Source organism: Eucyclogobius newberryi, unplaced genomic scaffold, assembly GCF_026437365.1.
Source record: "Eucyclogobius newberryi isolate DKJ021-1_F unplaced genomic scaffold, fEucNew1.0.hap1 SCAF_2, whole genome shotgun sequence".
In the NCBI taxonomy this organism is placed as follows: domain Eukaryota; kingdom Metazoa; phylum Chordata; class Actinopteri; order Gobiiformes; family Gobiidae; genus Eucyclogobius; species Eucyclogobius newberryi.
In genome coordinates this window covers 2,852,981-2,875,064 of record NW_027315834.1, presented here as the reverse complement: position 1 = coordinate 2,875,064, position 22,084 = coordinate 2,852,981, and the positions used below count along the sequence as shown (strand labels likewise).

General features: G+C 49.7%; 1 protein-coding gene across 1 annotated transcript in view; it reads left to right on the top strand.

Moving 5' to 3' along the window:
- plcb3 (phospholipase C, beta 3 (phosphatidylinositol-specific)) overlaps positions 1-22,084 on the top strand; it is a 120,089-nt gene that overhangs the window by 80,162 nt on the left and 17,843 nt on the right. Inside the window, exons 15-29 of the mRNA XM_072453421.1 lie at positions 989-1,090; positions 1,933-2,006; positions 4,949-5,045; positions 5,257-5,341; positions 6,263-6,387; positions 7,446-7,600; positions 7,896-8,057; positions 9,573-9,672; positions 13,813-13,917; positions 17,937-18,028; positions 20,276-20,408; positions 20,637-20,678; positions 20,773-20,882; positions 20,957-21,066; positions 21,504-21,663. Coding sequence (XP_072309522.1) covers positions 989-1,090; positions 1,933-2,006; positions 4,949-5,045; positions 5,257-5,341; positions 6,263-6,387; positions 7,446-7,600; positions 7,896-8,057; positions 9,573-9,672; positions 13,813-13,917; positions 17,937-18,028; positions 20,276-20,408; positions 20,637-20,678; positions 20,773-20,882; positions 20,957-21,066; positions 21,504-21,663 — 1,652 coding nt within the window. The remainder of the gene's footprint in view (positions 1-988; positions 1,091-1,932; positions 2,007-4,948; positions 5,046-5,256; positions 5,342-6,262; positions 6,388-7,445; positions 7,601-7,895; positions 8,058-9,572; positions 9,673-13,812; positions 13,918-17,936; positions 18,029-20,275; positions 20,409-20,636; positions 20,679-20,772; positions 20,883-20,956; positions 21,067-21,503; positions 21,664-22,084) is intronic.

The following is a 22,084-nucleotide window of genomic DNA, read 5'->3' as shown; positions in this document are numbered from 1 at the left end:
TGCGCACACACTGCGCACACTCCGCACACTCCGCACACTGCGCACACTCCGCACACTGCGCACACTCCGCACACTGCGCACACTGCGCACACTCCGCACACTGCGCACACTCCGCACACTGGGCACACTCCGCACACTCCGCACACTGGGCACACTGCGCACACTGGGCACACTGCGCACACTGCGCACACTGCGCACACTCCGCACACTGGGCACACTCCGCACACTCCGCACACTGGGCACACTGCGCACACTGGGCACACTGCGCACACTGCGCACACTGCGCACACTCCGCACACTCCGCACACTCCGCACACTCCGCACACTGCGCACACTCCGCACACTGCGCACACTCTGCACACTCCGCACACTCCGCACACTCCGCACACTCCGCACACTCCGCACACTGCGCACACTCCGCACACTCCGCACACTCCGCACACTCCGCACACTGCGCACACTGCGCACACTGCGCACACTCCGCACACTGCGCACACTCCGCACACTCCGCACACTGCGCACACTGCGCACACTGGGCACACTGCGCACACTCCGCACACTCCGCACACTCCGCCCGTCCTCAGGGTGTGGTCAGACGTTTCAGTCTACGGGCCGATAGCTGCAGATCTAAAGGATGGTCAGGGGCGTCCATTATAAGCACTATTTTGCAAATGTAGACGAGCAACAAAGCAAGAAAAGGTATAAAATGCATGCTCAGAGCTTATTAGCGTATTAGCCTTCGGATCAGTGGAGAAGATCGGAGCTCCAGTAGTCCTAGCCCTGGATGACCCTCAGGCGTCTGTAGTAGAACGCCTCCCTCCACAACACGAAAACGTTTTGTGTGTGTTTGTTTTATGCTTGTTTTTGCTGTTTTCTACACTCGTTTGTTGACATCATGGACCACGATGTCAACTTGTGCCGCTCTGATTCCAACGATCTGAGATGTCTGTTGACCAGGGCCATGTGCTAAAGCTGTGTTTGTGTGTAGACTGCCCCCTGTCTGAGAGCAATGGAAGCCCCGGTCTGTCCAACGGAGAGGAGAGGCTCCCCGAGAGGACCATCAAAGACTCTGAGCCTCGCAAGTCCATTGGTCAGTAAAGACGTGATACGCAGGATGGACACGACACTTTAGCGCCATCTAGAGCTGATTGTGTGCACTACAGCAGCACGTGTTCTCGCTCCTTTGGGTGGTAAAGGCCATTCATCTCCCCCAGAACTATTCTTAAAGGTACAATATTTAAGTCATGGTGGCGCCACCGGCTTCAGAACGACATCAAAAAGAAGAATTGTTCATAATATTTTGCCTGGTAAAGAAAAGGTTAAATAGAGAAACAAAAATAAAGATGGTTTAGCCTGAAATGTCCCACAGTAGGGCATTAAATTGATATATCATTCTGTAGAGTCCTAATTAATGTCCACGAAAAAGATTCTTCCAAGCTGAAAATCAAATGTATTCAAGAGACTAAAATATAAATAATTATTCAGACAATTGATAAAACAAAGAGTTCAAAAGATGAAAAAAGATGAACTATAACAAAGGATGAAGGAGGCGATGGACACGCTGCGGCCACGCCTCCAGGTAGAGACTCCTGGAGGCGTGACCGCAGCCACACCTCCAGGTGGAGACTCCTGGAGGCGTGACCGCAGCCACACCTCCAGGTAGAGACTCCTGGAGGCGTGACCGCAGCCACACCTCCAGGTGGAGACTCCTGGAGGCGTGACCGCAGCCACACCTCCAGGAGTCTCTACCTGGAGGCGTGGCTGTGTCTGCAGCCAATCACCATTCATGCCAGGACCTTTATCCATATGTTTTCAGAGGCAATGCTGTCTCTACCTTTACTACAGGAAACAAAGTTCTAAAGTATAATAATTATCATGTCTCTACTGTATCTCCTGTAGAAGATCTTGTCCTGATTGTTTTGTGGGCTGCAGGAGGTGAAGGGGAGAGCGAGGAGGAGGAGGAGGAGGAGCCTCTGACTGAGCTGAAGAAGCCCAACTCAGACGAGGTGAGTTCAGTGTGGAATAATCCGCTCCGTCATAACGAGCACCATGAAGGCGTGGCTAGCGGCAGGAGGAGTTTAGCTTCAGTGTCTATGAACAGTATGTTGTCCCTGAACAAAGCTTCACCGCCTCATGCACCTGAAGACCTCACAACGTGTTTCTGTGAAGCTTCTTCACATCTGTCAATGTTTGTCTGGCAGAATCACACAAAAATAACAACATCAATATTGGTCCATTTCCCTCGCACTATTTTATACTTTTAAACTACTTTATAAGAGTTCTTCTATTAAGGATGTTTTTTGTTTTTTTTCAAACTTCCTATAAGTTTTCTGTCCTTTCCTCTGGATCTACTGCGTTGTAACAGCGACATTTCCCCATGTGTGGACAATAAAGGATTGTCTTATCTTAAAGCTACTTATAAATCCTTAAAGCACGTTATTAAGGCTCTTTAGATGTTTTCTCTGAAAAGATGTTTGAGAAGAATCAAATCATCAAGCAATGACCATGGGATTTGTCTTTCCACATCACCTGGTTTAAAAGACAATCGCACATGCAGCAATGATCCAATAGGAGGAGAGGACCAGTTCGCTTGGTTGAATTCAGCCTCCCCCCCTGCGCCTGCTTTCTCACACCTGCCCCTCCCCCCCTGCGCCTGCTTTCTCACACCTGCCCCTCCCCCCCTGCGCCTGCTTTCTCACACCTGCCCCTCCCCCCCTGCGCCTGCTTTCTCACACCTGCCCCTCCCCCCCTGCGCCTGCTTTCTCACACCTGCCCCTCCCCCCCTGCGCCTGCTTTCTCACACCTGCCCCTCCCCCCCTGCGCCTGCTTTCTCACACCTGCCCCTCCCCCCCTGCGCCTGCTTTCTCACACCTGCCCCTCCCCCCCTGCGCCTGTTTTCTCACACCTGCCCCTCCCCCCCTGCGCCTGCTTTCTCACACCTGCCCCTCCCCCCCTGCGCCTGCTTTCTCACACCTGCCCCTCCCCCCTGCGCCTGCTTTCTCACACCTGCCCCTCCCCCCCTGCGCCTGCTTTCTCACACCTGCCCCTCCCCCCCTGCGCCTGCTTTCTCACACCTGCCCCTCCCCCCCTGCGCCTGCTTTCTCACACCTGCCCCTCCCCCCCTGCGCCTGCTTTCTCACACCTGCCCCTCCCCACCTGCGCCTGCTTCCTCACACCTGCCCCTCCCCACCTGCGCCTGCTTCCTCACACCTGCCCCTCCCGCACCTGCTTTCTCACACCTGCCCCTCTTCCACCTGCACCTGCTTTCTCACACCTGCCCCTCCCCCACCTGCGCCTGCTCTCACACCTGCCCCTCCCCCACCTCCCCCTGCTCTCACTCACCTGCCCCTGCCACCTGCGCTCACTCACCTGCCCCTCCCCCACCTGCACCTGCTCTCTCACACCTGCCCCTCCCCACCTGCGCCTGCTCTCATACCTGCCCCTTCTACCTGCGCCTGCTCTCACTCACCTGCCCCTCCCCACCTGCGCCTGCTCTCACTCACCTGCCCCTCCCCCACCTGCGCCTGCTCTCTCGCACCTGCCCCTCCCCACCTGCGCCTACTCTCACTCACCTGCCCCTCCCCCACCTGCACCTGCTCTCTCACACCTGTCCCCCCCACCTGCACCTGCTCTCTCACACCTGCCCCTCCCCACCTGCGCCTGCTCTCATACCTGCCCCTTCTACCTGCGCCTGCTCTCACTCACCTGCGCCTGCTCTCACTCACCTGCCCCTCCCCCACCTGCGCCTGCTCTCTCACACCTGCCCCTCCCCCACCTGCGCCTGCTCTCTCACACCTGCCCCTCCCCCACCTGCTCTCACTCACCTGCCCCTCCCCCACCTGCGCCTGCTCTCTCACACCTGCCCCTCCCCCACCTGCGCCTGCTCTCTCACACCTGCCCCTCCCCCACCTGCTCTCACTCACCTGCCCCTCCCCACCTGCGCCTGCTCTCACTCACCTGCCCCTCCCCCACCTGCGCCTGCTCTCTCGCACCTGCCCCTCCCCACCTGCGCCTACTCTCACTCACCTGCCCCTCCCCCACCTGCACCTGCTCTCTCACACCTGTCCCCCCACCTGCACCTGCTCTCTCACACCTGCCCCTCCCCACCTGAGCCTGCTCTCATACCTGCCCCTTCTACCTGCGCCTGCTCTCACTCACCTGCGCCTGCTCTCACTCACCTGCCCCTCCCCCACCTGCGCCTGCTCTCTCACACCTGCCCCTCCCCCACCTGCGCCTGCTCTCTCACACCTGCCCCTCCCCCACCTGCTCTCACTCACCTGCCCCTCCCCCACCTGCGCCTGCTCTCTCACACCTGCCCCTCCCCCACCTGCTCTCACTCACCTGCCCCTCCCCCACCTGCGCCTGCTCTCTCACACCTGCTGTACCTGACTTCTCATCTAGTCATCAATATGAACACACTGGTGTACAACAATAATCCAAGCATTTCTTTCCTCAACTACTTGTAGTACTAGTATCAAATCAAATCAATTTATTTTTGTAGTAGTTCTACTGACCTGCTACTTCAGTATCCAGTGTACCAACTGTCTCCTGATCTTCTATATCAAAGCTAGTTTCTCTACCACCTCACCAGTCTCTTCAAGCTCCTGCACAGGTCACAGGGAGGAGTTATGACTTCAGAAGGGCCACCGTGTGGTATGGGTGGATCCTTCATTATCATACAGGGGAGAGACACAGCCATCAAAGGAAATTAGAACAGTGGCCACTCATGGTGATGGCTAAAAGTGCACAATGCTTTGTGGTCTGCCCCTGCGCCACCTCTGAGTCCAAACAGTATGTGTAGGATGAAGTACGAGCACTGCCCAGACTTTGAATGTAGCACTCGTGTAAAACTCTGAGGTTAGCTCTGCGGTGTTTGCCACTACAGTGTTTGAACCTCTGGCTGCTGTACTTGTTTTGTGCTTAACCATCGTGTAACTGTCTGTCTCAGGGCACGGCCAGCAGCGAGGTCAACGCCACAGAGGAGATGTCCACACTCGTCAACTACATTGAACCGGTCAAGTTTAAGACCTTCGAAGTGGCATGTCGTAAGTGTGTCCCCGCTCAGCCCAGTATACAACACATACACTGCCTGGACACTGCTGGTCCAACATGTGTCCCAAAAGTCTGGCCCATTTGACCAGCTCTGACTCATTTGGTTCCATGAAAGTCACTCAAGACTCGATTCAATATTTATGTTTTTTGTTTTATTTTAACCTACCCAGGATATGTCACTCACATGTTTGTATTTTTTCATAGAGAGGAACAAGTTTTTTGAGATGTCGTCATTTGTGGAGACCAAAGGGATGGACACCCTGAAGAACTTGCCGGGGATGTTTGTGGAGTATCCTTGAACTTGCCCCTTGTTCTGCTGTCACACATCTACTAGTGTCATGCGGTCCTTAGGTTAAGGTAAGGTCCACTTTATTGTCCCCGGTATTGGACCCATCCTTCAATGCCGCTGGGGACACCTCAGGAACAGGTCATCTCCAGATCTTACCTACAGATTTACACGCATGTTTATATATTTGAATATCTTACTCTGTATTGAGTCCAGATCCGTGCATTCTCACGCTGCACCAGGAGCTGATGGTTGTGGATGAACATGTCCCTCACTGAGCACGTGTGGGCTCTGGATGGGCGTGTACCACAGCGTGTTCTAGCTCCTCCTACACCAGATACTGGCAGGTTTCCCACCCCCTGAATATAGCTAAAACATTTTAGTGTGGCCAGCCTCAGGCACACCTGTGAAATCAGCACGCCATCTTGAGACGCAAAATATCGTGCTGATAATATGAATTTCTCAGTGAAACAGGTTTTTACAGTTTTCTGAACAATATTTGAGAGAAAAGGATATTTTTTGTTGGAAAAGCTAATGAAAAATCAAAGCAAAAAAATGTTGCTTTTTAATTTTTGTTCTTTGTAAATAAAGCCAAGACTACTGGGGACAATGTTGACTTTCCAGCTCCTGCTGCTGTGGCTTGTCTTTGTTACAAATGAGTTAAACCCACATTTTTTGGCCAAACTTAACCAGCTTTATTTGCTATTTTAATTTGGGTGAAGAAAATGCATCCATCCACGTCATCATAAGCATCACAATGTTAAAAAGTTAGTGGCTCATGTTCGGCCCTTGTGTGTGTGTCAGCCAAACATTTATCACTGAAAAAGATACGACATGGAACAAATGAACAATAATAGTAAGAATAATAATAATTGTATTGAATGAGGTGATGTCATCGTGTGGTTCCCTAACAGCCGCTTTCAGATACAACAAGAACCAGCTGAGTCGGATCTACCCCAAAGGAACCCGGGTGGACAGTTCCAACTACATGCCCCAGCTCTTTTGGAACGTGGGCTGCCAGATGGTGGCGCTAAACTTCCAGACACTTGGTAAGAATCCTATTTATCAAATGTTTTTTTTACATGTTGTTACTGGTACTTTTCTTTACTATATTAGACGATGGAGGGTAAAGTGTCTTCTGACCATAAACAATAGCTCTAAGTGGTTCTGGTGACTTTAAATGTCATATATGGATATGTTGTTGTCTATTCTTTAGAAATACTGGAACTTGTGCTTTGTTAAATGGTTGTTAGATTATTTCAGTCTCTCACACGTTCAAATGCAGCGTTCACACTTGTACATTCACCATTTTAAAACTAAACCTGGACTAAAGCCAAAACTAAACCTGGACTAGAACAGTTCACATCAGGAGTAAGATGGGCTCAAATTAGGACAAAGTATCAAAGTGTGAACGCACCCTTAGGAATACTTAAGCCCTTTTAACACTTTTTTCCCTCTGCCCTCCCCCTCTGCCCTCCCCCTCTGCCCTCCCCCTTTGCCCTCCCCCTTTGCCCTCCCCCTCTGCCCTCCCCCTTTGCCCTCCCCCTCTGCCCTCCCCCTCTGTCCCCCTCCCCCCTCTGCCCTCCCCCTCTGCCCTCCCCCTTTGCCCTCCCCCTCTGCCCTCCCCCTCTGTCCCCCTCCCCCCTCTGCCCTCCCCCTCTGTCCCCCTCCCCCCTCTGCCCTCCCCCTCTGCCCTCCCCCTTTTCCCTCCCCCTCTGTCCCCCTCCCCCCTCTGCCCTCCCCCTCTGTCCCCCTCTGCCCTCCCCCTCTGCCCTCCCCCTCCCCCCTCTGCCCTCCCCCTCTGTCCCCCTCCCCCCTCTGTCCCCCTCCCCCCTCTGCCCTCCCCCTCTGCCCTCCCCCTCTGTCCCCCTCCCCCCTCTGTCCCCCTCCCCCCTCTGCCCTCCCCCTCTGTCCCCCTCCCCCCTCTGTCCCCCTCCCCCCTCTGCCCTCCCCCTCTGTCCCCCTCTGCCCTCCCCCTCTGCCCTCCCCCTCCCCCCTCTGCCCCCCTCCCCCCTCTGTCCCCCTCTACCCTCCCCCTCTGTCCCCCTCCCCCCTCTGTCCCCCTCCCCCCTCTGCCCTCCCCCTCTGCCCTCCCCCTCCCCCTCAGACCTGCCCATGCAGCTCAACATGGGAGTGTTCGAGTACAACGGTCACAGTGGTTACCTGCTCAAACCCGAGTTCATGAGGAGGACCGACAAGTGCTTCGACCCTTTCACGGAGGACACTGTGGACGGCATCGTGGCCAACACCATCAAAATCAGGGTGAGGATGCCCTGTGTCCAGTCCTGACCTCCAGTCCTGTGTCCAGTCCTGACCTGGTTTACACTCCACTTAGGGCCTATGTTTGAACTCGTCTGCTTTGGGGAAGTGAGCGTCCAGTGCCAACATTTAGATTTAGAACAGACTCACCGTAGCCGACCGTTAAGCCTATTTCCATCTGCAGTTACTTTAGATCGAGAGGTTAATGTTGTAGATGTTCAGTCAAAAGGGTCTGATTTGATTGTCTGGCACAGAATGGACCTTTGGAAATGCTTCTCTTGGTTGTGTTTGTGAGCAGGTGCTGTCGGGCCAGTTCCTGACGGACAAGCGTGTGGGTGTGTATGTGGAGGTGGACATGTTCGGACTGCCCACAGACACGAAGCGCAAGTACAGGACTAAAACCTCCAACGGGAACTCACTGGACCCAGTGTGGGACGACGAGACCTTTGAGTTTAACAAGGTAACGTACCAAGAAGCCAAGACGCCACACGCACACACACACACACACACACACGAACATACACAGACGCACGAACATACACACACACACACACACACACACGAACATACACAGACGCACGAACATACACGGACGTACACACACACACACACGTACATACACACACACACACACACACACGCACACACACACACGTACATACACGCACACACACACACACGCACACACACACACGTACATACACGCACACACACACACACACACGTACATACACACACACACACACACACGCACACACACACACGTACATACACACACACACACACACACACACACACACACACTAAAAAAACACTAGGAAATGTATTCAAATAGAGATTTATTTGTTATAATCTTGTGTCGATTAGTGCCAAGTTGAGTGAAATATGATTTAATGTAGAAGTGGGCTTGATTGCTGACATATTGTGTTAATTCTGTAATGCACGACAAAGTTACATGAGTTAAAATATATATGTAGTTTATTTGTACAGCACTTTTCACGGACTTATAGTTACAAAGTGCTTCACACAGTAGTAAATAAATACAATACAATATACAACAGGCTACTTGGTCAGTGAGGCTGAGGCTTGTTTTTTGATTACAACATATGCAATAAAATATGAAGTGCAAACCAAACAAAGAAAGGGAAAGCTGCTGCCAGGATGAAGCTTAAAGTGCATTTGACCAGTGACGGCTCGTGATACTGTAACTTTGGACCGGAGGCGGCAGAATCATGTGTAACAGCACAAAGCACCGCATCACGAGCAGAATGTGCACAGTGTCACTTCTGTCCAGGAGCACCTGCACTGAAGTGACTAAATACTGTTTATAAAGGGAAATGTCTGTGGGTCAGTGCTGACGGGCAGCTCCGGGTCAGAGTGCTCGTCTCTCGTGGTTGAGCGGTCAGATCCTCTGGCCCAGTGTCCCCCGCCCAGTGTCCCCCGCCTCGGCCCCAGTGCCTGTGAATCTGTGTGAATGGGTTTCCTTGCTGTAAAGTGCTTTGAGAGCCTTGAAGGTCGAAAAGCTCTATCATTTTAATTGTTTTATTATATTTAATGCAAATTTTGAGGCATATGAAATATAAAGATAAAGCAAATAACAAACTGAAGTACAGTATAAATAAAAACAATCAGCTAGTCGTTACTTAAAATATGAATGAATTGTAGAGGTGTAAAAAATCTGAAACAATGTGATGTAATTCAGGACAATTTGATTCATCCTGATTCTGTCATGATGAATCATGAATGGACATTTTCATGACCCACTGACTTAAAAACTGCAATAATACATTTCCTGTATAAACAAGTTTCTGCATCTTTACAATATTTTGGTGAAATGTTTTTTTCATTGTGTTTTGCTCTACATATGTAAGAAAAAACTGACAAACCAATGAAATCTCATGTGCAATTTAACCAAATATTGCTTATTAAGATTCATACTGAATCTAAAGTTGAACTAATAGAATCTGTTTTCCAGGTGGTCCTCCCGACTCTGGCCTCGTTGAGAATCGCCGTTTTTGAGGAAAATGGAAAGTTCATTGGTCACCGCATCCTCCCGGTCTCTGCCATCAGACCCGGTCAGTCCAGAACCCTCTTATTTTCAGCTCCCTGTTATATGCAACATTTTGAGACAATAATATATATATATATATATATATATATATATATATATATATATATATATATATATATATATATATATATATATATATATATATATATATATATATATATATATATATATATATATATATATATATATATATATATATTGTTTTAAATTGTTAATTGCTATGACAACAATGACCCCCGAAGGAATCTTAAATTCTTAAAATTGTATCCGGGGGCCGGAAAACGCAAAGATGGAGTTATGAATATTCCTGTGAGTGAACTCGGCGAGCTCTAATTTGAGTGAAGTAAGAAAAATATTGAAAGACGGCTCAGTAGCGCCACCTCCAAAATGGATAAACATGGGGCCAATGGCAGCCCGACGCAAAAACAAGTTGCAATAAAATGATGACGCTCACTCCATTAAATAGTTAATGTGAGGACATGATGATAGAATGACCTCGCCCTAACTCGTACAGAAAGTCGGCCATATTGGATCAAACACGGCACTGACGGCGCACCTCGTCTTATGGACGACACAAAACTTATGAGCAATGAAATGTTAAATTTGAAGTTGATGCGCCTTTGGGCGTGGGCATCGTGAATTTGAAACAAAATCACAATTTTGGGAAATGATTTTTAAAAATTCATTTTTCTTTTTTAAAAATGTATTGGAAAAATGTAGAGCGTTTCTGAATATTTCCAAGCTGAACGCAATGATATGCAAATGTAGTGACTATCTGATCAAATTAGATATTTCAAAATTCATAAAAGGCAATCTGTTTGTTTGTGACCAGGCACAATGTGGCAAAGTCACGGAGCTCGAGCTCTAGTTTTGAAGGTGGAAACAAATTTGTCAAAAAACCCCTTTGAACTTTCGTGAAAATGCTTCTTTTTTTACACAAAATTCAGGATGAGTTAAAAATGTGCTTGTTTTTTCGTAAACAAATGGTTCTCTAGCGCCACCTGCAATGACGGGCCTTTTTCGTCATAGGCTTCTAAAACTTTGTACAAACATACCTCATGTCAGGACAAGTCAAACATGATATCATGACCCCGCCCTAAATTTTACACCTCATACTTTATTTTTTTCCACCTTCCACCAAAAAGCTTGACAATTTGACAAAATGAACTTCATACTTGTGCGATTAGAGTTCTTTTGATTTTTTATACAATTCCAAATGTGGGGTGATGTGTTTGTTCAGAGTGTGTTCAGAGTGTGTTCAGAGTGTGTTCAGTGCGCATGTTCAGTGCGTGTTCAGTGCGTGTCCAGTGCGCGTGTTCAGTGTGTGTGTTCGGTGCGTGTGTTCGGTGCGTGTGTTCGGTGCGTGTGTTCAGTGCGTGTGTTCAGTGCGTGTGTTCAGTGCGTGTGTTCAGTGCGTGTTCAGAGTGTGTTCAGTGCATGTTCAGAGTGTGTTCAGTGCGTGTTCAGAGTGTGTTCAGTGCGTGTTCAGAGTGTGTTCAGTGCGTGTTCAGAGTGTGTTCAGTGCGCGTTCAGAGTGTGTTCAGTGCGCATGTTCAGTGCGTGTCCAGTGCGTGTGTTCAGTGCGTGTTCAGTGCGTGTCCAGTGCGCGTGTTCAGTGTGTGTGTTCGGTGCGTGTGTTCGGTGCGTGTGTTCAGTGCGTGTGTTCAGTGCGTGTGTTCAGTGCGTGTGTTCAGTGCGTGTGTTCAGTGCGTGTTCAGAGTGTGTTCAGTGCGTGTTCAGAGTGTGTTCAGTGCGTGTTCAGAGTGTGTTCAGTGCGTGTTCAGAGTGTGTTCAGTGCGTGTTCAGAGTGTGTTCAGTGCGTGTTCAGAGTGTGTTCAGTGCGTGTGTTCAGTGCGTGTGTTCAGTGCGTGTGTTCAGTGCGTGTGTTCAGTGCGTGTTCAGAGTGTGTTCAGTGCGTGTTCAGAGTGTGTTCAGTGCGTGTTCAGAGTGTGTTCAGAGCGTGTTCAGAGCGTGTTCAGAGCGTGTTCAGAGTGTGTTCAGAGTGTGTTCAGTGCGTGTTCAGAGTGTGTTCAGTGCGTGTTCAGAGTGTGTTCAGAGTGTGTTCAGTGCGTGTTCAGAGTGTGTTCAGTGCGTGTTCAGAGTGTGTTCAGTGCGTGTTCAGAGTGTGTTCAGAGCGTGTTCAGAGCGTGTTCAGTGCGTGTGTTCAGTGCGTGTTCAGAGTGTGTTCAGTGCGTGTTCAGAGTGTGTTCAGTGCGTGTTCAGAGTGTGTTCAGTGCGTGTTCAGAGTGTGTTCAGTGCGTGTTCAGAGTGTGTTCAGTGCGTGTTCAGAGTGTGTTCAGTGCGTGTTCAGAGTGTGTTCAGTGCGTGTGTTCAGTGCGTGTGTTCAGTGCGTGTGTTCAGTGCGTGTGTTCAGTGCGTGTGTTCAGTGCGTGTGTTCAGTGCGTGTGTTCAGTGCGTGTGTTCAGTGCGTGTTCAGAGTGTGTTCAGAGTGTGTTCAGTGCGTGTTCAGAGTGTGTTCAGTGCGTGTGTTCAGTGCGTGTGTTCAGTGCGTGTGTTCAGTGCGTGTGTTCAGTGCGTGTGTTCAGTGCGTGTGTTCAGTGTGTGTTCAGTGCGTGTTCAGAGTGTGTTCAGTGCGTGTTCAGAGTGTGTTCAGTGCGTGTTCAGAGTGTGTTCAGTGCATGTTCAGAGTGTGTTCAGAGCGTGTTACGAGCGTGTTCAGAGCGTGTTCAGAGCGTGTTCAGAGCGTGTTCAGTGCGTGTTCAGAGTGTGTTCAGTGCGTGTTCAGAGTGTGTTCAGTGCGTGTTCAGAGTGTGTTCAGTGCGTGTTCAGAGTGTGTTCAGTGCGTGTTCAGAGTGTGTTCAGTGCGTGTTCAGAGTGTGTTCAGTGCATGTTCAGAGTGTGTTCAGAGCGTGTTCAGAGCGTGTTCAGTGCGTGTGTTCAGTGCGTGTTCAGTGCGTGTGTTCAGTGCGTGTTCAGAGCGTGTTCAGTGCGTGTTCAGAGTGTGTTCAGTGCGTGTTCAGAGTGTGTTCAGTGCGTGTGTTCAGTGCGTGTGTTCAGTGCGTGTGTTCAGTGCGTGTGTTCAGTGCGTGTGTTCAGTGCGTGTGTTCAGTGCGTGTTCAGAGTGTGTTCAGTGCGTGTTCAGAGTGTGTTCAGTGCGTGTTCAGAGTGTGTTCAGTGCGTGTGTTCAGTGCGTGTGTTCAGTGCGTGTGTTCAGTGCGTGTGTTCAGTGCGTGTGTTCAGTGCGTGTGTTCAGTGTGTGTTCAGTGCGTGTTCAGAGTGTGTTCAGTGCGTGTTCAGAGTGTGTTCAGTGCGTGTTCAGTGCGTGTTCAGAGTGTGTTCAGTGCATGTTCAGAGTGTGTTCAGAGCGTGTTACGAGCGTGTTCAGAGCGTGTTCAGAGCGTGTTCAGTGCGTGTTCAGTGCGTGTTCAGAGTGTGTTCAGTGCGTGTTCAGAGTGTGTTCAGTGCGTGTTCAGAGTGTGTTCAGTGCGTGTTCAGAGTGTGTTCAGTGCGTGTTCAGAGTGTGTTCAGTGCGTGTTCAGAGTGTGTTCAGTGCATGTTCAGAGTGTGTTCAGAGCGTGTTCAGAGCGTGTTCAGTGCGTGTGTTCAGTGCGTGTTCAGTGCGTGTGTTCAGTGCGTGTTCAGAGTGTGTTCAGTGCGTGTTCAGAGTGTGTTCAGTGCGTGTTCAGAGTGTGTTCAGTGCGTGTGTTCAGTGCGTGTGTTCAGTGCGTGTGTTCAGTGCGTGTGTTCAGTGCGTGTGTTCAGTGCGTGTGTTCAGTGCGTGTGTTCAGTGCGTGTGTTCAGTGCGTGTTCAGTGCGTGTTCAGAGTGTGTTCAGTGCGTGTTCAGAGTGTGTTCAGTGCGTGTTCAGAGCGTGTTCAGAGCGTGTTCAGTGCGTGTTCAGAGCGTGTTCAGTGCGTGTTCAGAACGTGTTCAGAGTGTGTTCAGTGCGTGTTCAGTGCGTGTTCAGAGTGTGTTCAGTGCGTGTTCAGAGTGTGTTCAGTGCGTGTTCAGTGCGTGTTCAGTGCGTGTTCAGTGCGTGTTCAGTGCGTGTGTCCAGTGCGCGTGTTCAGTGTGTGTGTTCAGTGCGTGTTCAGTGTGTGTCTAAATGTTGTGATGTCATGTGCATAACCTCTGACTGTATCTGAGCCACTGTTGCCATAGTAACGTGAAGCATCATGTTTAAGGTTACCACTACATCAACCTGAAGAACGAGCTGAACCAGCCTCTGCTCCTGCCCTCGCTGCTGGTCTGCACCGACGCTCATGACTACATCCCCAATGAACACCTGAGTAAGACTCTCCTCCCTGTCCTCCTCACTGTCCTCCTCACTGTCCTCCTCACTGTCCTCCTCACTGTCCTCCTCCAGCAGACTGTCCTCCTCCCTGTCCTCCTCCCTGTCCTCCTCACTGTCCTCCTCACTGTCCTCCTCCAGCAGACTGTCCTCCTCACTGTCCTCCTCACTGTCCTCCTCCCTGTCCTCCTCACTGTCCTGCAGACTGTCCTCCTCACTGTCCTCCTCCCTGTCCTCCTCACTGTCCTCCTCACTGTCCTCCTCCAGCAGACTGTCCTCCTCACTGTCCTCCTCACTGTCCTCCTCACTGTCCTCCTCCAGCAGACTGTCCTCCTCACTGTCCTCCTCACTGTCCTCCTCCCTGTCCTCCTCACTGTCCTCCTCCAGCAGACTGTCCTCCTCACTGTCCTCCTCACTGTCCTCCTCCAGCAGACTGTCCTCCTCACTGTCCTCCTCACTGTCCTCCTCCAGCAGACTGTCCTCCTCACTGTCCTCCTCACTGTCCTCCTCACTGTCCTCCTCCAGCAGACTGTCCTCCTCACTGTCCTCCTCACTGTCCTCCTCCAGCAGACGGTCCTCCTCACTGTCCTCCTCACTGTCCTCCTCACTGTCCTCCTCCAGCAGACTGTCCTCCTCACTGTCCTCCTCCAGCAGACTGTCCTCCTCACTGTCCTCCTCCAGCAGACTGTCCTCCTCACTGTCCTCCTCCAGCAGACTATCCTCTTCCTCCATCAGACTGTCCTCCTCCTCCATCAGACTGTCCTCCTCCTCCATCAGACTGTCCTCCTTCCTCCATCAGACTGTCCTCCTTCCTCCAGCAGACTGTCCTCTTTCCTCCATCAGACTGTCCTCCTCCTCCAGCAGACTGTCCTCCTTCCTCCAGCAGACTGTCCTCCTTCCTCCAACAGACTGTCCTCCTCCTCCATAAGACTGTCCTCCTCCTCCATAAGACTATCCTCCTCCAGCAGACTGTCCTCCTTCCTCCATCAGACTGTCCTCCTCCCTCCATCAGACTGTCCTCCTCCATAAGACTGTCCTCCTCCTCCAGTAGACTGTCCTCCTCCTCCATCAGACTGTCCTCCTTCCTCCAGCATACTGTCCTTTTTCCTCCAGCAGACTGTCCTCCTCACTGTCCTCCATCAGACTGTCCTCCTCCATCAGACTGTCCTCCTCCATCAGACTGTCCTCCTCCATCAGATTGTCCTCCTCCATCAGATTGTCCTCCTCCCTCCATCAGACTGTCCTCCTCCCTCCATCAGACTGTCCTCCCACCATCAGACTGTCCTCCTCCTCCATCAGACTGTCCCCTTTCCTCCAGCAGACTGTCCTCCTCCAGCAGACTGTCCTTCTTCCCCCAGCAGACTGTCCTCCTTCCTCCATCAGACTGTCCTCCTCCTCCATCAGACTGTCCTCCTCCTCCATCAGACTGTCCTCCTCCATCAGACTGTCCTCCTTCCTCCAGCAGACTGTCCTCCTTCCTCCAGCAGACTGTCCTCCTTCCTCCATCAGACTGTCCTCCTTCCTCCATCAGACTGTCCTCCTCCTCCATAAGACTGTCCTCCTCCATCAGACTGTCCTCCTCCATCAGACTGTCCTCCTCCTCCATCAGACTGTCCTCCTCCATCAGACTGTCCTCCTTCCTCCAGCAGACTGTCCTCCTTCCTCCAGCAGACTGTCCTCCTTCCTCCAGCAGACTGTCCTCCTCCTCCATAAGACTGTCCTCCTCCTCCAGCAGACTGTCCTCCTTCCTCCATCAGACTGTCCTCCTCCTCCATCAGACTGTCCTCCTCCCTCCAGCAGACTGTCCTCCTTCCTCCAGCAGACTGTCCTCCTTCCTCCAACAGACTGTCCTCCTCCTCCATAAGACTGTCCTCCTCCTCCATAAGACTATCCTCCTCCAGCAGACTGTCCTCCTTCCTCCATCAGACTGTCCTCCTCCCTCCATCAGACTGTCCTCCTCCATAAGACTGTCCTCCTCCTCCAGTAGACTGTCCTCCTCCTCCATCAGACTGTCCTCCTTCCTCCAGCATACTGTCCTTTTTCCTCCAGCAGACTGTCCTCCTCACTGTCCTCCATCAGACTGTCCTCCATCAGACTGTCCTCCTCCATCAGACTGTCCTCCTCCTCCATCAGACTGTCCTCCTCCATCAGACTGTCCTCCTTCCTCCAGCAGACTGTCCTCCTTCCTCCAGCAGACTGTCCTCCTTCCTCCATCAGACTGTCCTCCTTCCTCCATCAGACTGTCCTCCTCCTCCATAAGACTGTCCTCCTCCATCAGACTGTCCTCCTCCATCAGACTGTCCTCCTCCTCCATCAGACTGTCCTCCTCCATCAGACTGTCCTCCTTCCTCCAGCAGACTGTCCTCCTTCCTCCAGCAGACTGTCCTCCTTCCTCCAGCAGACTGTCCTCCTCCTCCATAAGACTGTCCTCCTCCTCCAGCAGACTGTCCTCCTTCCTCCATCAGACTGTCCTCCTCCTCCATCAGACTGTCCTCCTCCCTCCAGCAGACTGTCCTCCTTCCTCCAGCAGACTGTCCTCCTTCCTCCAGCAGACTGTCCTCCTCCTCCATCAGACTGTCCTCCTTCCTCCATCAGACTGTCCTCCTTCCTCCATCACTGTCCTCCTCCTCCATCAGACTGTCCTCCTCCTCCATCAGACTGTCCTCCTCCCTCCAGCAGACTTTCCTCCTTCCTCCAGCAGACTGTCCTCCTCCATAAGACAGTCCTCCTCCCTCCAGCAGACTTTCCTCCAGCAGACTGTCCTTCCTCCATAAGACAGTCCTACTTCCTCCAGCTGACTGTCCTCCTTCCTCCAGCAGACTGTCCTCCTCCTCCATCAGACTGTCCTCCTCCCTCCAGCAGACTTTCCTCCTTCCTCCAGCAGACTGTCCTCCTCCATAAGACAGTCCTCCTCCCTCCAGCAGACTTTCCTCCTCCATAAGACAGTCCTCCTCCCTCCAGCAGACTTTCCTACTTCCTCCAGCTGACTGTCCTCCTCCTCCAGCAGACTGTCCTCCTCCTCCATCAGACTGTCCTCCTCCTCCATCAGACTGTCCTCCTCCTCCATCAGACTGTCCTCCTCCTCCAGTAGACTGTCCTCCTCCACTTTCTATCCTAAAGTTATTGATTTGATTGCAAACCACTCTGAGGGAACCCTTGTCTGTGGTGGAGACTGGAACTTACATTAGATATTTAAAACTCACAAAGTTCTGGTAAATCTATGAATAATACATTTAGCAAATTAATTCGTTACAGAAATTTAGGGTGAATCAATATCTGGAGAGAGATGAATACTAATGTCTTAAATATACATTTTTTCCCTCTCCTTTTTATCTAAATAAAGTCATACATAAAAATCCCCCTGGTGGACAAAGGCACAATAGATCCAAGTGATCGAGCCGCTATTAACACCTCATTTATAACACATTTGTCACGTCATTTTACAGATTCCTATTTATATTGAGCATTTGTGTCAAGGACCGAGTTTGTGTAGCACCAAAGTCCTCAAACGACTTTTCTAGAGTAACGAGAATGTTGTGTACCATGTCATCTATTTCTCCCCAAGTTACTTTTTCAAATCAGTAATGCGTTAGTTTTGATTAGGTCTCATCACCTCACATAATCCCAGAGCCAAGTGTGTATCCCAGTCGTAGAGTAGAGTCTTATCCTCATGCTAACGAGCAAGACACTTTCAGATGCTCCTGATGTGGCGAGTTTGAGTGAATAAACTGCAGTTTAAAACGAGCGCGTTCTGTTGTGCGTCGCTGCTCTTGTTAATCCACTCATTTAGTTTCCATTGCTTCAGGACAGGCCCACACGTGAGAATGAGATGGACACGTTTCTATATTTGATCATTTTATCTCACTAATGCAGTTTGCGCTTGTTACAAATACCAAACAAAAGGATTATAAAATACCCTCACCCCGGATACAGACTCTGCTGTTCCGTGTTTTGGTAGAGCAGACTTTGGTGAGTGTCTGCAGTTGTGTAATTCATTTTTTTTAATTGTGATTTTAGAATATACAGACGCTTTGATCAATCCTATCAAACACGTGAATCAACTGGACACACGAGAGATCCAGCTGGCTGTTCTCATGGACACTGTCGACGTGAGCACAAAATCTACTTATGTGCGTCTGTGCCTGCGTATATGTGTGCGTATATGTGTGTATGCGTGTGCGTATGTGCGTGCGCGTATATGCGTGTGCGTATGTGCGTATATGTGTGCGTATATGCGTGTGCATGCGTGTGTATATGCGTGTGCGTATATGCGCGTGCATGCGTATATGCGTGTATGCGTGTGTGTATATGCGTGTGCGTATATGCGCGTGCATGCGTATATGCGCGTACATGCGTATATGCGCGTGCATGCGTATATGCGCGTACATGTGTATATGCGCGTGCATGCGTATATGCGCGTGCATGCGTGTATGCGTGTGCGTATATGCGTGTGCGTATATGCGCGTGCATGCGTATATGCGCGTACATGTGTATATGCGCGTGCATGCGTATATGCGCGTACATGTGTATATGCGCGTGCATGCGTATATGCGCGTACATGTGTATATGCGCGTGCATGCGTATATGCGTGTGCATGCGTATATGCGTGTGCGTATATGCGCGTGCATGCGTATATGCGTGTGCGTATATGCGCGTGCATGCGTATATGCGCGTACATGCGTATATGCGCGTACATGTGTATATGCGCGTACATGTGTATATGCGCGTACATGTGTATATGCGCGTACATGTGTATATGCGCGTACATGTGTATATGCGCGTGCATGCGTGTATGCGTGTGCGTATATGCGCGTGCATGCGTATATGCGCGTGCATGCGTATATGCGCGTACATGTGTATATGCGCGTACATGCGTATATGCGCGTACATGCGTGTATGCGTGTGCGTATATGCGTGTGCGTATATGCGCGTGCAAGCGTATATGCGCGTACATGCGTATATGCGCGTGCATGCGTGTATGCGTGTGCGTATATGCGTGTGCGTATATGCGCGTGCATGCGTATATGCGCGTACATGTGTATATGCGCGTATATGCGTGTATGCGTGTGCGTATATGCGTGTGCGTATATGCGCGTGCATGCGTATATGCGTGTATGCGCGTGCATGCGTATATGCGCGTGCATGCGTATATGCGCGTGCATGCGTATATGCGCATGCATGCGTATATGCGCGTGCATGCGTATATGCGCGTGCATGCGTATATGCGTATATGCGTGTGCGTATGTGCGTATATGCGTATGTGTGCGTGTGTGCGTGCGTGCGTGTGTGCGTGCGTGCGTATATGCGTGTGTATATGCGTGTGCGTATATGCGCGTGCATGCGTATATGCGCGTGCATGCGTATATGCGCGTGCATGTGTATATGCGCGTACATGCGTGTATGCGTGTGCGTATATGCGTGTGCGTATATGCGCGTGCATGCGTATATGCGTGTGCGTATATGCGTGTGCGTATATGCGCGTGCATGCGTATATGCGTGTGCGTATATGCGCGTGCATGCGTATATGCGTGTGCATGCGTATATGCGTGTGCATGCGTATATGCGTGTGCGTATATGCGTGTGCATGCGTATATGCGTGTGCGTATATGCGCGTGCATGCGTATATGCGTGTGCATGCGTATATGCGTGTGCGTATATGCGTGTGCATGCGTATATGCGTGTGCGTATATGCGCGTGCATGCGTATATGCGTGTGCGTATATGCGCGTGCATGCGTATATGCGTGTGCGTATATGCGTGTGCATGCGCATATGCGTGTGCGTATATGCGTGTGCATGCGTATATGCGTGTGCATGCGTATATGCGTGTGCGTATATGCGCGTGCATGCGTATATGCGTGTGCATGCGTATATGCGTGTGCGTATATGCGTGTGCATGCGCATATGCGTGTGCATGCGTATATGCGTGTGCGTATATGCGCGTGCATGCGTATATGCGTGTGCGTATATGCGCGTGCATGCGTATATGCGCGTGCATGCGTATATGCGCGTGCATGCGTGTATGCCTATATGCGTGTGCGTATATGTGACAGCTCAATAGATATTTAATATGAAAGGAGACATGCAAATAGACCTTTGTTGTTATAATGCTGTTTATCGTTAACCCGCAAGTTGTACTATATTTAGAATGATGCATGTTCAAGTGATATTTAGGAATGTCTTCTGCATTCAAGAAAATCCCAAAATCCTCTGTACTTTCTTCTCTAATTATATAGTATTTTTCTTAAACGCTCATAAACGTTGGCTTCAGGAACATTGCTTGAAAATGCACTTCCTGCTGCTTGTGAATGACAGCGATCATGACTGAAATATAGAATTATAATCTATTTGTGTTCAGCATGTGCCCAACCCGCCCAAGGAAGGAGAGCTCACCAAAGATAACGATGCCAAACTGGTGGCCCCCTGCCCCAGTGCCAATCCTGCACCCGGCCCCTGGATCGATTACCCAGAGAACTTTGTGCCTGCTCCAGGTAACTGTGAATGTGACTGTTAAATGTCCCCTTAGGGACAAATACAATCATTTGAATTGAATTGTCAGCACATTATAAGACCCCATGGTTCTTTTGTCTATTGTGACCATTCTAATTCAGTGGATATTAGAATGGTCTGCTCTGTCCAGGATTATGTGTCTTTCAGCTTTGTTCCATTCACAAACGCTCATGTGTCTGTCACACTGTCCTGTCTGCTTCTGTGTTCAGCCCCCAGCCCAAAGGAGGACCTTATAGCCACTGTTCTGGGAGGTAAGCCATTCCTGCCGCCATCATAGTCTGATCGTGCATCTACATCTCCTGCTCTGGACCCAGGCCTGTGTATTCATGTGTCACATTGTCACAGATGTTACAGTCCTGTCCGTGGAGGAGCTCAAACTGCAGAAGACTTATTTAAAGCTATTGAAAAAACACAGCAGTGAAGTCGAAGATATTCGCAAGAAACACAGAAAAAAGGTTTGAAATTCTTGTCTTTTTATGTATTACGACTCATTATAAAAATGTAATCTTTTCATGTGTCTATTTTGTAGTTGTTGAATTTAAATAAAGAGCAGAAGAGTCGGAATCGTAAGATTCATTCAGACATTCAGAGGAGGCGGAGTCAGGTGGAGAAGAACCTGAAACGCAGCCTGAAGAAGAAGTAAGACCCATAACACATCAGATCATATCATCATATCATACACACATATGTATATTATACATATAGAACAACCCCGAGACACACAGGCTCATTCTTCTCTCTGATTGGATAATCGCCTCGCGAACAACTTGGCCCTCACGTCTAATGTTTTTGTAATGAAGAATAAATCAACATAACTCTAAAAGCAATAATTTATCTCAATAAAAATGATTTATTAATGACCACATAAAAAGTTGTGGAATCTATTTGCGATCCAGCAAATAATGCTCACGTCCTGTAAAACAAACGGGCGACATCAGGGATTGTTCTTTAACGTGTTTTCCTTGTGTCTGGGACAGAGATGGTAAATATGGCAATATTTTTAATATTTACTGTTGTCTTGGTTATGAGGTGGTCATGTGTGAACTACTGTAACTCTGATGTGTGATGTGCTGCAGTGAGCCGTATGACCCCATCCAGCAGGAGCTCTCCGCCCTCGACCATGAAATGGACAAACAGAAGCTTCAGCTGAAGGAGTGGCAGATGAAGGAGCTGCTGAAGCTGAGGGAGGAGCAGCACATGGTGGAGTGGAAGAGGCAGGAGGGCCAACTGCACGAGGTCTTAGACACTTATATACACTTATATACACTTGTGCACACTTATATACACTTATATACACTTATATACACACTTATATACACTTGTGCACACTTATATACACTTATATACACTTATATACACACTTATATACACTTATATACACTTATATACACTTATATACACTTGTGCACACTTATATACACTTATATACACTTATATACACACTTATATACACTTATATACACTTATATACACTTATATACACTTGTGCACACTTATATACACTTATATACACTTATATACACACTTATATACACTTATATACACACTTATATACACTTATATACACTTATATACACACTTATATACACTTATATACACTTGTGCACACTTATATACACTTATATACACTTATATACACACTTATATACACTTATAT